General features: G+C 43.0%; 1 protein-coding gene across 24 annotated transcripts in view; it reads left to right on the top strand.

The window, feature by feature from the left end:
- The window catches only part of PALM2AKAP2 (PALM2 and AKAP2 fusion), a 236,287-nt gene extending 220,096 nt beyond the window's left edge, over positions 1-16,191 (top strand). For 9 of the 24 annotated variants that reach the window (XM_083481379.1, XM_083481368.1, XM_083481382.1 and 6 more), the window contains 3 exons: positions 3,916-4,094; positions 5,912-5,950; positions 12,091-16,191. In XM_083481379.1, the coding sequence (XP_083337505.1) occupies positions 3,916-4,094; positions 5,912-5,950; positions 12,091-12,183 (311 nt within the window). In that variant the 3' untranslated portion in view covers positions 12,184-16,191. The remainder of the gene's footprint in view (positions 1-3,915; positions 4,095-5,911; positions 5,951-12,090) is intronic. The other 15 variants (XR_014520463.1, XR_014520464.1, XR_014520466.1 and 12 more) reach the window with 4 other exon arrangements.
- Positions 16,192-18,323: the final 2,132 nt, after the last annotated feature.

Raw genomic sequence — 18,323 nt, 5'->3', positions numbered from 1 at the left:
GTGCCTTGCTCTTATTGGACTACATTTTACGGTGTCTATATAGAGTTTGCACCCTCCAGCTAACCGCATAACACACCTTTGCTACTTTCTCTGATCTCGATATTATTTTCTTCACAGATATAACTGAGCTGAGGAAGAATTTACTATCCTGTATTCTTTTGTTACACTCAGGGCATTGTGCAGCTTTCAGTGAGGGACGAAACCATCCATGTGTACCAGATGTCTCATCTGTGAACACCAGGAAATTCCTAACAGGATATGACTGATGCCTTATGGCAGCTGTAGCTTTCCCCAAGCCTCCATTTATGACCCCTATTAGTGTCCATGAATAAACAGTTGCTTCACAAAGGGAGAAAGCAGGTTGCCGTTTTCGCTTCAGCTTCAGCTCACACCCCCCCCCCCCTTTCATGTATACATACATCTAAGGCTGCAAATCCTATATACCCATTTTACCTGGGAGAAAGCCCCACTGAAGTCAAGCATGCATACATCTCAGTAGACATCTATTGTACTATAAATTAATTAATTGACTGGGGAGAGTCCTGAGGCCCCGGGACTGCCATTCTCCATCCCAATAGATCAGAGATCAAAGGATGCAAGTGGAAGGTGAATTCCCAGAAGGGTCTTAAAGGGACAGGGAAAATATTCTCATTATTTTGCCAGGTAACTTAGGTGTGCATTGACCAAACCAGCTCATTCAGCCCTACCTCAACATTATTTTTCTGCTGCTGAATTTCCATTCTTGCTAGGTTATTTTGGTGTGTAAAGTGATGGGAACGAGTTCACTTCTCCCTTGTATGCCTCTTTCTTTGCCACAGAGGTGGGCACAAGATACGGTAGATTTCGGTCCGTTAGTAAGCCATGCACAGCCCTCTGTTTGCTGGGATTCTTGCAGAGAATACTGGTCTAAGCAGACCTTGGTCTGATCCACTGCAATGTTTCTTAATACCTTCAGCAAGAGTTGCATACTATGGACCACTTAAATGCAGATTTGTTTCTGCCTAGACTGTCAAGACATTCTAATTACGTATTCTTGCTTTTTAAGGATAATGCCTATCAGTGGATCATGATGATACTATGCAAAAGTACAGCACAGATGGGGAAACTGGCCCTTCCAGAGGTTGTAGGAGTTTAGAAATCCTAGACAGTATGGTTGACAGTAAAAGCTTATGGGAGCTGTACCCCAGAAACATCTGGAGGGCCACAGGTTCCCCTTACCATTCAACACCAAAGCTAGACTTCTTCTGTTCTCCAAGAACCCTAGCAATTAGCAAGAACTAGGTGGTCCTCCAGTGGTTGATCTCTGCATATTTTTGCCAACGTGATACACACCTTTAGTGCTGTTTTTATCCTAGTCCCAATGGAGACAATCCATTTCAGGTTGAACTCTTCAAAGTTTGGTTAATTTAAGTTGGAGGGGGGAAACAAAGCCTGAACTTAACCCATTGAAATCTGTGGCACTTAAACATTCTTAACCTTGGCTAGATTCTGCAAAAACACAGATATAATACTGGCAGAGTATAACAGACAATTTTAATGGCCCATGATCTCTGTACAATCAGATCTTCTTTTGTGTCGAGCAAATTTAGTTTAATTCCCAGGCAAATCTTCTAAAGATATTGTACAAGTTTTCTCCCAGGATGAGTACCATAGTAGAAATGCTTGCTTTGTTTATAATCCATTGATTGTTTGGGTGGGGGTTGGGTGAGGGAGGAGATGACATTTGCAGTTCTTCTGGTAGCAAAATTTCAAAAATCTGTAGCAGGGGTGGGGAATCTTTGTCCTTCCAGATGTTGCAAAACTACAACTCCCATCATCCCTGGCTATTGGTCATGCTTGCCAGGGGTGACGGGAGTTCATCAACATCTGTAGGCTCTCTGTATCTGATCTACAAACTCAAAAATAAGCACACTTGGTCTCCTATGTAATTCAAGGCTGCATTTTGTTAAAACCATGGTGTTTGCTAGTTCCAGCCAGATTATCTGAAACCTTATATCAATGTAGCTGAGCTCTTCCCATTGTGGTAAATAAAAGCAATGGACCTCAGTTGTAAGTCATGTTGGTGTTCACTTCTTTCTTAAACTGACTATTCATTCTAAGCAGATATTTCTCTGTTTCTGCTCTGCCCCTGACCTCTACTGGCCACAGTCATTCTAGCTCATTGGATGAGCTTCTCTTAAGATTTTTGTGTACGTTGGGTGCATAGAGATGAGGAAAATGTAGCCTGGGTAATTTGTTAACCTATTCAGATAGGTAGGTAGGTAGGTAGGTAGGTAGATGTCTGCTGTTATCTTCAGGGAAATGTAATGGAAGCTTTCCTTTTATCCCTTTTTGATCATGTGAACTACTAATCATGTTGGACTCTAAACTCGTGTATCAGCTGCAGACACCATAGCCAGTGGTGATAGGAGCTGGAGTACAATAAGATCTAGAAGGTCACAGGTTTCCCACCACTGATACAAAAGCTTCCCACCACTGATTACAAGGCAATAGGGGCACCATATTGGGAAGGGGGAAGAGTCTTTCCCTTCCGCTTCTTTCAGACTCCATTCCTCAGATATACCCGCATCTCAAATTACTATTTAAAGAGTAGTAGCATGTTGTTTTAAATACATTGCAATTTTTGCAATTTAGCCTTGCATGTAAACAACATAAGGGAAATAAACCTTGCTAGGAAACTTGCCCTCCCCTACACTGAAGCCAATGAACCTAGCAAGCAGTTATTATATGCTCAAATGCAAAAAAACCACACACAAAAGCACATTCAATGTCCTATCCAGGAAGCATAAATCCACAACAATCCATCATTTTTAGAGCAGTGAAAATACTGTAGTGGTGTTTCCCCTGCTGTGATACTGTCAGCAGTTTTTGTTGTGGCAGTTAAACTTGTTCAACCTTGCTGTCGGAACTTCACTTCTATCCATTTGTGGCTGTGTACATTAGACTTTACTGTGACTGGTATTTCCTAGGTTATAGCAGTGGTAGCCCACTTTCCAGGCAGGTATGCAAAATTCATTGATTGAGAGGGCAACATCTAGTGCAGAGTCCAGTGCACTCTGGTATGCAGTGGAACCTTGGTTCTCAAACTTAATCCATTCCAGAAGTCTGTTCGACTCCCGAAACATTCAAAAACAAAGACGTGGCTTCCGATTGGCGCAGGCATCCCGGAAACAATAGCCAACAGCCACATGGAAGGTTCAGCTTCCGAAAAACATTGGAAAACCGGAACACTTACTTCCAGATTTTCAGCATTCAGGAGCCCATTTGCTTGTCAACTAAGCCATTCAAGAACCAAGGTTCCATTGTACAGTCAAACCTCAGTTGTCGAGCTTCTTGGAAGCTGAACAGTTCGGAACCCAAACACCGAAAATTCGGAAATAATTGCTTCCGTTTCCGAACGTGCCTCAGAAGTCGAACGGCTTCCAAGGCTCATTTTTCCTTTTTTCCCATTGACTTTGCAGCCAGCTCTTTCATCCTTGGTTTTCAGATGTCAAACGGTCTTCCAGAACAGATTAAGTTCAAAAACCGAGGTTCCACTGTATATGAAAGTGCCTTGGAACAGTAGCATAGTACTTGAGAGGAAGGCAGGAGTGAAGGCCTATATACCATAACCAACTCCAAAGGTAGCCCTACCTCTGACCTAAACTACCATAAGTGTCTGTCAAAATTCACAGAAACTTTTCTTAAATAAAAAAATAGTTTGAGAATCTGAATGCAAAAATTCTGTCCTGGCCCTTCTTTCTTCATGAGGGCAAACTACCTTGACTCAGTAATTATCTCTTCAGCCCATGCTTAATTTCAGCTCTCTTTCCTTTTGGAAGTATGGTGGTGTGGTTTTGGGGATTTTATTTTTTTTCAGAATCTTGCTTGCGAGCCTGTTACCTAGAGAAGGAAATTCTGATTGGGTCTTTGCAGGTAAAATAGAGAAGATCAAGCCACCTCCATCCCCAACCGCTGAAGGCCCCCCCTCGCATTCCGACTCGGCATCAGACGAATCGGGAGGATCCCAAAGACCCAAGAACCTGATGCAGACTCTTATGGAAGATTATGAAAGTCACAAAACCAAGAGGCGGGAGAGGATGGATGAGAGCAGCGTAAGCATATTCTGTTTCCTCCGCCCCCAATGCCCCCCTTTTTTTGCACACAGTAGGGTTTTTTAAAAAATAAAAATTAACAAGTTTCTAAAACTTTTCTAGATCACCTTTCCAGAATTCAGCACAAGAAGGCAATGTGCAGGGCCAGTTTCAGGCACACTTATTATGGGTTCCGTTCTGAAAAAGGTCTTTTTAAACGGTACCCTTCTGTTGGGGGCTTTTATAAAGAAAAAGCAGTGATAGCACTGATACCTGAAAAACTTGCCAAGGTTATTGGACATTGCTCTTATTCAAAGCCATCTCCTGCGGCTGTAGGATCAAGTATGAATTTATTTGGTCCCTTAACCATACCTTGCAGCATGTCCACAAGGAACCCTTTTCCTTTCTCTCCCTCTCAGAGATGAGGAGTGCACATTGAATATGGCTGACCCTCCCCCCCCCCCCCGGATTGTGTACTTTTGTGCAGGGCAGAAGAGGGTCCTAGCAGTAACACTGTGTTTTCCACTGTCCCCGTGACTCCACTGCGGAGCTAAAATGCCATACTTAGATGCAGACGGATCCTCTCGCTTAGATGTTCCTGGGAAATCAGTGGGGCGTTTGGGGCCGAGGCACAAAGCTACGAGACCCTGCCGTGAGCAACATAACCACAGCACAAATATTGTCTGTTTACCTCCTCCCAAACAACCCTCCTGTTTTATCATCACAGCTTGTACCACACCCAGTGTTAAGTTCAAGGCAAAATTCCATAGAGATGGCATTTTGCTTGAAAGCTCGAGTTGAAAACTGCAGCAAAGCCGTTGTTGACCTTAAAATTTACTGCACGCAATCCGTACTTCTGTTCTTCATACTCGTGCAGCAGTTAAACACTGTGGAGGGTTTTGCTGCATGTTCCTTGTCTTGTGCAGTCGCTGGTGATTTTTTACTTGTAGGAAGTTGGCTTTTTATGTTGGCAGAATGACAGCGAATTTTCTGAACAGTGCCAACTGAAGTCTAGTGAGTACAAAATCAATAGCCGCCTGGCACAGGGAGCTTCACAAATTTGCTCCTCGTGGCGGTTAGTGGAACTGGTGAATATAAATGCTTCATGAGAAGTAGATTTTGAGATGCACCTGAGAGCTGGGAGCTCATGTGTCAATGCATGTGTCTTCCCTGGGCCATGTCCATCCGCCAGACCCCCTGTTTATATGTGCTGTTCAGTTAGAAATAACAGTTGTGGCACAATTAGCAAGACCAAGAATATATTTAGCACCAACTGGATGCAAAGCACTTACTGGACATTTGAAACACTTCCATAGCTAAAGGGAAGAGATCTCTTCCTTTCTCTGCCTGCCTTTTGTGGACGAATCAGATAAAATGGTACAAGGCATATTATTATTATTATTATTATTATTACCACTACTACTGTTATTATTATTTCAAATAATGAATAGACTAAAATAATAAATTTAATTGTACCAGAATTCATCATTTAGATTGCCAAAAGGGTTAAAGGAGTGGTGACTGACAAACAGCTTCCTTGTTTTGTTTTTATTCTTAAATTGGCTACTATTTTGCTTGTCCAAGCAGGATTCTTTTTTAGGTTGGGTTTTTTTTTTTGGGGGGGGGGTGGTAACAATCCAGGCTGCAATCCTATGCATACTTACCAGGGTGTAAGCACCACTTAACTCAGTAGGATTTACATCTGAGTAGACGTGAATAGGATTGCACTGTAAAGCTAATTTAGCTGAACTGTGAGATAGATGCCAGTTCTCAGTTTAATTTGAACTCTCTCTGTCTTTTCTTTATGAACTAATGATGGTCTTTTCCTTTTCTGGCAGTACACCTGTAAATTACTGTCTAACAAGGTTACCTCTGAGGTACTTTTCAAGCACTTGCCTTTGCTTAACATCTTTTTTTATTTTTGCATGAGGATTTCAAATGCATGCTGCTGCAGTTTGCTTTCCATTGCTGTTTGCATAACCACTGAAGTGATGGCTTGAAAGATGAAGTTGTTTTGTCCAAAATACCGTTCCACCACTACACCGAGCATTTTCACCCAACTGGGCCTTAAATTTATTTTCTCTCCCCCCCCCCCCCTTTTGGGGACTAGGCAATGAATTTGAACAAAATGTGTGATGGGAAGTGCAGCTGGTTCCCAGGTATAACTGCCCCAAAACCAGGCATTAGGGACCTGTGGCCCTCCAGATACTTGGACTCGGACTTCCATCAGTCCCAGCCAGCATGGCCAGTGGTCAGGAATGATGGGAGTTGTATTCCAACAACCTCTGGAGGGCCATAGGTTTCCCATGTCTGCTGTAAACTATGATGGCAACTAGTACCTAGCCTCGGTTTTGGGATTCTGTTTACGATGGGGCATAGGACCATTTTCAAGATTCAGATCACAATATTTGAATTATGACTATGACTGCAGTCGTGTGGCGTGCTGTGGTGTTCATCCTCATGACTTAATGTGGGGAGTGGTCAAGAGTGATGCCCTCCTTAGACTCTGAACTACAATTATTATCATTCCTGGCTATTTGATTGTCATACTGGCTGACGCTGTTGGAAGCTGTAGACCACAGCAACTGGAGGGCACTGCCTTGATTTCCCCAGTTTAAAGCGAGGGGGGTGTCTGTAAACTGTGCACTAGATTTACAGCCCCATGTGTACCATCCAGCGAAGTAATTACCGTATTTTTCGCTCCATAAGACACACTTTTCCCCTCCTAAAAAGTAAGGGGGAATGTGTGTGCGTCTTATGCAGTGAATGCAGGCGGGAGGCTCTGTCAGCGCTCCCTTAGCCGCGCGCAGCCTCTCCCGGGCAGGGGATGAAGGTTCCCCTTGCCCGGGAGAGGCTGCTCACGTCTAAAGAAGAAGCCAGGACAGCAAGCGGGATCCCGCTGGCTGTTCTAGCTTCTGGCTTAGCCGTGGGATGAAGTCTCTGCAGGGGAGCGGGGAGCCTCCCTAAAAACTAGGTGCGTCCAATCGTCCAGTGAGTCTAATAGAGCGAAAAATACAGTAAAGTGTTTTCAGCTCCAGTGCTATCATTGCGATAGTGCTTGAACAACTTGATCACATTCCTACCGCAGTGTTTTAGCAATCACTGATGCTGCCATGCTAATGGTAGCACCCAGAGTGGCTAAGGAAACACAGCCAGATGGGCAGGGTGTAAAAAATTACTACTACTACTACTACTACTACTACTACTACTACTAATGGCTGCCGAGCCCTTATTGCAACATAGCTGTCCTTAAAGGGCAAGCAGTGTGACTCAAGCAGAAGATTTTTGCACTTCACTTACATAGCATCCTGGCAATCCATAGAAATGAAGGAGGTAGGGCTGAGCACCACTTTTGGACAAAGCTCAGCATCACCAGGTCTGATACCTCTCTGCTCTCAAAAGTTCTCAGCAGGAGTAGCAACTCTTCAGTTCTGAAACTGAAATGTTGCATTGCTAACTCATGAGTTTTTAAGATTGTGTAGGTCCATTTCCTCTCTGTGATTTACTACAAGAACTCTGGTAGGCGTCACATATAAGTGGGCAATGGAAAGGCAGAGGTCCGGGGGGTGGGGATCCTGAACTTTCCAGTGGAGTTTGGTGGAAAAGCCTATAAGCCTCTGCCCCAACCTAAATCAGATGGATTAAGTTCTCAGCATTTCTTCAAATCGGAATCCCCTAAAACTCAGAAAAGGTATAATGACAAAAAGACTTCTTAATCGGGCCTCAAATGTCAAATTCCATATTTTTTATTTTTCATAACCTGTTGGACTGCTTTGCTTGGGTGGTGGGGGTATATGTTTTGGTTTTTTCCACCACCAGGGTTCATCTGCATTGTCTCTGTACTGCCGCCAGGCAACAGACTTGAAAAAAGCAACCTCTTGCAGTTTGTTTGAGCAATATTCTTCTATCTCGTTCTTTCCTTTGCGGAAGCAAACTGCAGGGCATGGCACAAATAAGAATTTATGGCCAGTAAAAAAGGTAAAGGGTAAAGGGACCCCTGACCGTTAGGTCCAGTCGTGGACAACTCTGGGGTTGCGGTGCTCATCTCGCTTTATTGGCCAAGGGAGCCATGTGGCCAGCATGACTAAGCCGCCTCTGGTGAACCAGAGCAGCACACGGAAACGCCGTTTACCTTCCTGCCAGAGCAGTACCTATTTATCTACTTGCACTTTTTGGGGTACTTTTGAACTGCTAGGGTGGCAGGAGCAGGGAACGAGCAATGGGAGCTCACCCCATCGCGGGGATTCAAACCGCCAAACCCTCTCATTTGTCCATTGAACAGGTTATGAGCAGCAGAGATCAAGAACAGAGGAAGTTGACTTATATGGAGTCAGACCATCTCACTCAGTATTGTCTACACCAGGCATCCCCAAACTCGGCCCTCCCATCATCCCTAGTTAACAGAACCAGTGTCAGGGATGATGGGAATTGTAGTCCCAAAACATCAGTAGGGCTGAGTTTGGGGATGCCTGGTCTACACTGACTGTCAGTGGCTCTTTCAGGGTTTCCAACAGAGGTCTCTCACAGCCCTGCCTGGAGATGACAGGGCTCAAACCTGTTCTTTCTGCATGCAAAGCAGATAATTCTGCAACAGAATTATGGCCCTCCCTCTCAGAAACATTTCTACTTGCTGTTGAATCTTTAACTGTACCTTATAGTTATTTGCACTAATTTTAGAGCTTATCACATACAGTGGTACCTCAGGTTAAGTACTTAGTTCGTTCCGGAGGTCCCTTCTTAACCTGAAACTGTTCTTAACCTGAAGCACCACTTTGGCTGCCGTTGCGCCGCCGGAGCACGGTTTCTCTTCTCATCCTGAAGCAAAGTTCTTAACCCGAGGTACTATTTCTGGGTTAGCAGAGTCTGTTACCTGAAGCACCTGTAACCTGAAGCGTATGTAACCCGAGGTACCACTGTATAGTAAACAGTAGTATTCTTTTGCTAAATGCAGCATTTTGAAAGTGTAAAAAAACAACAACACAGGGGCACAATTCAGCAAGATGTAAGCACCATTGATTGTAATGGAAGATATTAAATGCATGCATTTACTTCTGAAATGAATGGGACTTCATTCATTGCTTAACTGTGGTTGGACTGCATTGCAACATACGTAGAAAATAGCTCAGCTGGTAGAGCATGAGACTCTTGAGATTAGGGTTGTGGGTTTGAGCCCCATGTTGAGCAAAAGATTTGTGCATTGCTGGGTGGGGGTTGGACTAGGTGACCATTGCGGCCCCTTCCAACTCAACAATTCTATTGAGTCTTCTAGCCACAAGCTATAAATGATACTAAACGATGCATCTGAGTCTTCTTCAAAGGGCAGAACAATCTATTCAACGGGCGACAAAACTTCCATTACTCAAGTGTAATTAGTTAGACCAAATGGTTTTATTTTGACCGCTTCATGTATTATGCTCAAGGTTCACAACCTAGATGCTTTTAAGCGTGCCATGAAATATCTAATGTGTGACAGCAACATGTCTGCATGCACACCTATTATGCAGGTCCCTTTGACTCGGAGCAGTGTTTGGCCGCAACTTCCTCTACATGACACACTCAGTGAGAAACCCAAAGTTCACTTAGGTACAATGAGCCAAAAAAAAGTTTGTTTTCCAAATTGTATGATTCCATAGCTTTCCCAGCTTAGCATTGCAAATTGTTTTTAAGGGGGGAAATGCATTCCTCCACTTTAAGATTTTATTCTTCCCCCCCACACACACACACTGGGGGCAACACATCCCATTTCGCTGCATGAGACAAATGGAAATTGGCGTCAGCACCAGCGCCAATTCTGGATGAGGTCACACCAGTTTCTGGCAAGGTCGCACATGCTTGTGCGATTTCGGCGAGATTTTGCCAGGTTTATTGCTTGACCGGAGACGATCACACCACACGGGCAACCACCTTTTAAGATACTAACAGTGCAATCCTGCAAACGTTCTCCCAGATTAAGTTCCGTTTTTTAAGAACTGCAATCTTGAAAACCATTGTCGGTCTCCTGTTTTTAAAAAGCTGTTCTCAATATAATAAGCTGCCCTAGAGAACTTCCCTCGCAGGAAATTCCCAAGAAAATGCCAGGGTGTTGTGTCTCAGGGGTGTGTAACATTTATAACAAAGCTATTACAGGCAACATCCCTCGTTCTCGTTTTTACCTGTTTTCGTATCTTGGGATCCCGTGGGCTCCAGCCCTCATCCCATCTCTTTTCTGCTTTGTTGCTGGCTATAGTGAATGGCCTGATAATAGGAATGAGAGACTACCGGAGTTTAAAATGAAATTTCCAGAAACTAAAAGGCAAATGCCTGTTTCCATCCAGCCCAGTGTTTAGACCACGATAATACTTAACAACTTACATGGTGCTCTGAAGTGTTTAAAGGACTTTAGGTACTGACTCAGTAACCTTCACAACTACTCTGTGAAATGAGTCAGTGGGTTCCCCCCGCCCCCCATATGACAAATGGAACCAGGGCTGAGACTGAGGAAATAGTAGCTTACCTAAGGCCTCCATGTGATTTTGTGGGTCAAAATAGATTTTAAGCCAAAACTTTCCAACTTCTTAGCACTCCTCACACACTAGCATGGCATTGCCATGCCCCTTACCCCCTCACTTCCCATGGGGCATCCCCATGACGCCATCCTTCATTCGTACCCACTGGGTGCCAGGAGGCTGTGCCCCTGAAAATGGCAAATGGGGTTAAAGAGCCACAAGCCAGCGAGGACCTTTGGTACAAGCAGTTCCTTGCAGGATGGTGAGTTTTGGTCCCACCAACCATCATTTTTAGAGATACAGCCTTTTCCTTTCCCATATAGACAAATGGAGACGTGTTAAGAACTCCCACAAACCCCTGCAATTAAACATTGCCAGTCTCACTTACCATCACATTTCAGTAAAGTGTATTTGGGCAGTACAGTAGTTAAATATTTATTTTTTTTAAAAAATAATAATAATAGTCTCTTGCAGTATTCTTTTTTAATGGCCACTCAAGTGAATTGGACCTCCCACTTTCCAGCCACAGTTGATATTGCACACCCATTGGCATGGATGGAACATAGTTGTACACAGAGAAAAAGTACAGCATCCCCCAAATAGCATGGAAGGTCAACTGCAAGTCAGCTTTAGCTTGCAGCAGAAGAACAATAATTAGTTATGCTAGTAGGTGCCCATCTGCAAACAGCTCAGCTCTCCTCTAAAGTGTGTAGACGCAATGCTTGCTTGCTTTTTTGTCCCAACCTCAGAAGTTTGTTTCATGGTTTAAAAACAAAAGCAACTGTGATCATCAAAAAACCATTGAGTATGATTAAGACCTGATCGAGTATTTCCAAAAGGCTTTGTAAAGTTACAGATGGAACAAGGGAGAGAAAAGCCTTCTGTGGTTCTTAGTCTTGGGCTTTGATCATCTGCGGATGAAGTGCATTCATTGTATATTAAGGCCACGGCAACTCTGGGTTCCTCTTTGAGCCTGACGCTGCCACAGCCCTACCATTAGGCAAAATGAGCTGCAGACCTCAGGCAGCTTTTTTTTGAGTGTCAGGAAAGGGGAGCCAATTTTTAAGTTACTTTAATATATCATTATTGCTTTTTACAGTCGGGGAAGAAGAGAGGCATTTATTAGCTGTTCTTTCTCAGGTGCCAAAATAACTTGATATGGGATTGGCGGTGGGTGAGGGTGACCCACCTCAGGCAGCGAAATGCCTTGTGCCCGCCACTGCTTGTGTTGTTTCACAATGACATTGCAGTTCATCCCGATGTTGCTGTGCTCTTCCTTGCATGTTGGCTTTTCCATTGACATGCTTAAATTCAAACGTTTTAGCCTGTAGCTGTGCTGACATGCTTTTTTCATCCCAGGGAGTAAGAAATGCAGAATGCTGCAAGGTGGATATGTCTTTCAAGTTAACCAGGCTCTACGGATGCAAACTTTTTAAGTGCACAGAACTGCTCAGTGGCTGCCCTTTTCAGGAGAATTTGAGATTGGTAACTGAATAAACTATTCTCTTGCTCTCTTCCCCCCCCCTCCTCAGGTCCTTGAGGCTACGAGAGTCAACCGCAGGAAGAGTGCCCTGGCTCTGCGGTGGGAAGCAGGCATTTATGCTAACCGAGAAGAAAATGAATAGTTCTCTTGGCAAAGTAAGAGAGCAGTTAAAAACAAAACAACAATGCAGAGACGAAGAAACCAAATAGAAGAACAAAGTTTTAATTTTTTTAAAAGGAAAGCTTCAGCATTTTAATCCGGTATTTATTACAAGTGTATCGATCTCTGCAACCCATGTTTAAACAGAAGCAGTTCATATATGCATAGATATACGCACAAAACACGCAGAAAAGTTATACTAAGGAAAAGCATCTGCTACTCCACCCCCTGCACACACACCAAAAAGAAAAAGGACGTGAAGAAGCAAGCAGCAACCTTGGTGCTGATATCATGGCTGTGTCAAGAAGAAGCAGCAGCATCAGCGACAACCCAAGAGGACACATTTCAGAGCGATCAGAATGAACACGTGTTCCTTTCTGAATATTGTCTTCTTCCCAGCCTTGTATGTGGAACAGGAAGAGTTTGGCCTAGATAGTATTTCACCACAAGATGGCACCTCACATGGAAACAAACAATTGTTCAAACTACGTTTGAGCTTGACAGCAGCTCTTCATCATCCCACGTGTAGCGTCAAGAAGAGGGCTATTACTCTGATATATCCTAGACAGCCATAATATAGCACAGTTTATTTTTATTTTTGCTGTTAACAAATGGGGGGGGGAATTTGGAAGGCTTTCTGTTAATTTAAAAGTTTTTTTTTTAGAAAGCAACAAAACAGAGGCTGTTAACTTGCAAATGTGAATGTACAATCCCATACATTTAGCCATAAAATACGATGTATTATTATTATTTTGCTGTTTATTTTTGAAAGGGTTTTTGGGGGAGATGGCAGATTGTTCACTTTTCTCTTAACTTATAATGGGGTGTTTTTTGTTGAAGATTTGCCATCCCATTTTTTCCTCCTCACATAATCAGTATGCTTAATAATGTTTCCTTTTAACAGTGCTGCACAATCCATAGGTAGCATAGAAGAGAGAAATGCCAAATAAGGATATCTTAGTTTTAGTGGGTCTATATGCTTGAAGTGAGCAGTTTGGCCTCCTCTCTGTTTCTCAGTGCTTACTGGCATTATCATCTGTCTTTAATATGAAAAGGACCATTGGAAGAAGAGTCGGGCTGAGTTGGAAAGATATGGGGAGCATCTGAACCATTGAAAATATTTTTACTTGAGGCAATAACCGACACATCGAGTCGGAATGTTACAGAGAAGGAACGAAAGAAAAATAATGGTATCTTTAACTATATTTATGCTATGTAAAGGTCTTAGTTAATAGAGCAGGAAGGGCAGAGATGTTTTGCGTGACCAGGAAAATGAAAAGTTGGAGAAGGTAACGGAGGGAGTTGGGAGGAGGGGAGCCAGGGCCAAAGGACTATTTTTGCTGTTCAAACAGTGTTTTCAGAGCTAAAAGATAATATTGCAGCTTTAGTTCGAGTGTAGGGTGGGAATCAGTGACAAAGGAATATGGAGTGGTTGTGAGTGTGTTTGCTTGTGTGCGTGTGAAGTAGAATGGTGAAGACAAAGAAATGTGGGTGTAGAGATTATTTTCTCCAAAGCTGTTTGCCAGCTCTAGGGGTATAAACGTGTGTGTTTGTTTTTTTCTTTTATGAAAAGGGATATAAAAAAGGCACTAAAACTGATGCAGTATTTGTTAATAACTAAGCTGAACTGACATGGTATTTGCATGAGTTAACATTTCCAAAAGTATTGAACAATTTTGTAATCTTGACATTTAGGAAAGAAATGCGGTATTTATTCTTATGCTTTGCCGTCTGGCGTAGTCTTAGAGGCTGCTGGTTTTCTCTTGTTGTGTCAAGAAATGCAGTAGAATGTGTTTAGTGATGGAATCCCAAAAAAATTCTGGACTAGAGCTTGTCACATTTTAGGCAACTCAAGAATGGTACATGCATCTTAACTAAAAATTACTTTTCATTGATTTGTAAGAGGAGGCAAAACAAATAGCCAGCCCTCCACAAGTTTCTCTTCTGTTTCTATTTTATTTTATGTTTCATGTTATGAACAGGATCTTTGTATTCCACTGTTTAGACGAACAAGGAGATTTCATGTTGAAATACATTAATTTCCTCCTGGTAAATGTCTAAATATAAACAGAGTAGTATGAACACAACAGCCTTGGCAAGGATTCTGTACTGTGTGCAGAAACTAAAGTAGAAATATTTGGCTATAACATAGACCAGCTGCTTGGATAACATCTGTACCGAATTCTGATGCAAACCTCCAAACCAAGCTCCTCACGTTGGAGCCAGTCATAAAGAATTGAAGATAAGAGTTTTGCGTATACAACGGGAGCTTTCCCTGCCAATAGGAGAATCCACATTCTGTGCATCGGCAACGCTCCTGGGTTACGCGCCAGGCTAGCTATCCTCTGCTTACCTCATTAGAAAACATGGTGGATCCTATGCCCTTTGCAGATTTTGTAATCAGAAAATCCAATCAGAAAATATTTTACATAAATGATCTTTATATTAGTGGTTTGCACACTTTTCTGATTACTTTTTTTAAAAATGGGAATTTGGGGCACAAACCAGCCAAAGTTAGTTGCTGTTGTCCTATAGATTTCCATAGGACTACGCATTTAGCTGTTGCTTATTTAAATCAGCGGAGGGTTTTGCTTTGTTTCTAGTGTTTAATTTTGGCTTGGTTGTGCGATAGGTGTTTCCCGAGGCTTAAATGCTGCACAGGAAAGAGGAATCTAGCTAATGGGATGAGAGGAAATATAGATATGTTGAAAGAGAGAGGGGGAGAGATGCAACACAGTGGATTCGAAACCAGAAAGGGCCAGAGGCCAGAATTTAGAAAATTCTTTCTTTCTTGCCTGCAAGGGTCACCCAATATTTTCCACTGTTTTCTGAACCTTTTAACAAAAACTGCCTGTACAATCAAGTTGGGATTTATTTATTTTTTTACTCCAAAAGACTGTGTCTTTCAAAAGTGAGGTTAAAAAAAAAAATTCTCAGGATTATGACGAAGCAGGTGGATTCTGTGCTGAAGATGTTTTTAAGCCAGTAGTGAGTAGAGTAGTGCTCTGAAAGATGGAGCGTGGAGAAGGTGGGTGATCAGCTTACGTTACACACAACCCTTGCTGAGAAATGGTGGTTTTCTTACAGGGGAGGTAAAGCCAAAGATAATACATTTGCTTGGAATGAGAGGCTTTCTCCTCCTTTACAAGGTTGTAGTCAACTCAAGGTGAAAGAGCAAGCAGTTGTTATGGGAAAATCCCCTTTTTTTCTAGAAGCAAAAATAAAAAAGCCACTTCAAAACATACATTTCGTTTGTCTCTACGTATCTTGTTCCTCCCCTCCGCCCCCCCCCCCAGTGTTTTCACCCCAGCAGCAAAAATCTGAGATGGGTATCGTGGCATCATGGGATAACTTTGCTAAAAGGAAAGAGAGGCTTGATTCATTATGCTATTCCCACAACACAGTTTTTGATGGTTATTATTGTAAGCTACTGACAAAGGACAGTTTCTTTTTCAGGAATTACGGAACCTTAGCTACCATTTTCAGCAAGTGCTTTGATAATGGAGCAATGGACTCGTCTCTTCATTATTCCCACCACCACTGCTTAATGTCTTTAAATATATGCCAGTACATGCGAATATATTCAACAACAACAAATTAATGCAGAATAAGCTTTGCTTCCAGGCACATACAAAGAGTTAAGAATTATTACTTTTTTGAAGCAAATACTGATAAAGTTGAACTGTGCATTGACTAATAGTTAAGGATTGCAATTTTGTGACGATGTCCAGGATTCTATGCCCAAAATCTTAACTGCAGAGCAGTTTCCTCAGACCAGTTCTGACCATTTCATTCCCAGTCCAGAAGGATCCATTGCAGAATACTGTGGCAACTCCGTCGTTGCAAATGACCAACCACTCTCGCTGCAAAATAACGTGGCTTCTTGTATATGTTTAACCACTTCATTGCTGTACCCTGCTTCTGTTTTATAGTGACTGTGAGGCATACAATGCAAGTATACACTTATTTTCTCATTAAAACTTAAACTTGTCTTGTGTTTCTTATCTGAAAGCAAAGGGGGTTGTGGGGATGTCGCATTGCTGGCAGTGCCCTTCGGATCGAGTGTTTGCTATGACTTGCTATGGCAAGCAGCCCATAGGCCAAATTAGGCCTGCGGAACTTGTCTTCTCAACCACCTTCCCTGTGACCCTGTCATTCTTCCATTGAGATGTGGTAAAGATTTCACCCGCATTTTCAGTTGGAAAGGAAATCGGCTTGTTTAGAAAAGCTGGGAGGGAGGAATTCCTCACTTTATATACACAACATATGCTCGATATATATGGAGACTCCATTTTCTCAGGGTCTGGTGAAAGAACAATGTTAAATACAATTGATGACCTCCTACCGGGCCACAATAGAAAGTGTCCTCTCATATTGTATCACAGTGTGGTACGTTGGCTTGACAGCCACGGACAGAAAGTCTTTACAGAGTGTGGTGAACACAGCACATGATATCATGGGCTGTCCCCTGAACCCACTAGATGGCATCGCAAGGGATTGTTGCCTTAGGAGAGCAAGAAAAATTCTAGGACGATTCACACCCCAGCCAGCACCTCTTTAATCTTCTACCCTCGGGCAAGAGATATAGAAGTATAATCAGTCATACCAACAGGCTAAAAAACAGTTTATATCTGTGTGCTGTTAGGCTGCTGAATGGAAAATAATTTGTGCAGTTGTCTTTTGAGGTTGGTGTATTGTATGACAAGCACATAGCGTGCAATGAGATTGAGTGTTTGGGGAGGGGGAGGCTCGGTTAATTTCATTGTACGCAGGTTGTACACTGACAATAAAGGTATTACTACTGCTGCTGCTGCTACTACTACTACTACTACTATCTTATAAAGCCAAACCCATAAAATGGGGCCTAAAGCAGCCTCCAAGAATATAGACATTGGTTGCCCATGGGCTACTTGTGAATCAGCATGAAAAGGCAGTACCATGAAATCCTTGCGAGCAAACTGCTGTTTAGTCTTTCTCCACCTAGCCCTTGAAATAACCTGGAATTCTGGCATGCATAGCCAATTTTGTAAGTGTAATTAAGCTTTCAAATAACCACACAGACATGGGCATATTTTTCCCCATTGTAGAAGGTGGGTGAAAAGATGAGCACTAGACTTTCAGTCCATACCTGAGGCAGGCTACAGGCAGCTTCGTATTATGGGAAAGCAACAAAATCAATGTGCTTCCTCCTTGCACATTGTCCTGTCCGTGGTTGAGCAGTGGAGAGCCATGCACCTCTCATGTAGGGAGGTGTGTGCTGCTTATTTTTTGTGCCCATGCATTCACCTACAGAGGAAGGCCTCATGCCAGCGGGTGGTGCTGTGGTCTAAACACAGCCTTTTGGGTTTGCCCATGGGTAGGCAAACTAAGGCCTGGGGGCTGGATCCATCGCCTTCTAAGTCTGGCCCTTCAATCGCCTTCTAGGTCTGGCCCGCGGGTGGTCCGAGAATCAGCGTGTTTTTACATGAGTAGAATGTGTCCTTTTATTTAAGATGCATCCCTTCTTTATTTGTGGTGCATAGGAATTTGTTCATTTTTTTCCTCCAAAATATAGTCCGGCCCCCCACAAGGTCTGAGGGACAGTGGACAGGCCCCCTGCTGAAAAAGTTTGCTGACCCCTGGGCTTGCTGATCAGAAGGTCAGCAGTTTGAATACGCATGACGGGGTGAACTCCCATTGTTCTGGCCCAACTTCTGCCAACCTAGCAGTTTGAAAGCACGCCAGTGCAAGTAGATAAAAAGGTACCACTGCAGCGGAAAGGTAAATGGTGTTTCAGTGCACTCTGGTTTCCATCAACGGTGTTCCATTGTGTCAGAAGCAGTTTAGTCATGCTGGGCACATGACCTGGAAAGCTGTCTGGACAAATGCCAGCTCCCTCGGCCTGAAAAGTGAGATGAGCGCCACAACCCCATAGTCTGCTTTGACTGGACATAACCATCCAGAAGTCCTTTACCTTTTTACCTTTACCTTGCCAGCAAAGGTAAATCATGTTCCTGTTCCATGAAAACCTCTGGGATTTAAGTTAGTTGCAACTAACCTATTCCCTTGGAGTTAGGCTGCATTCCAGGTGTACTTACTCTGGAGTAAGCTCCATTATGCCACATTGGACTAATTTGGTATGCA

This window comes from Podarcis liolepis, assembly GCF_965112155.1.
Source record: "Podarcis liolepis genome assembly, chromosome: 17".
NCBI lineage: Eukaryota > Metazoa > Chordata > Lepidosauria > Squamata > Lacertidae > Podarcis > Podarcis liolepis.
The sequence above is the reverse complement of the archived record's forward strand: the minus strand, read 5'-3'. Positions and strand labels throughout refer to the sequence as shown.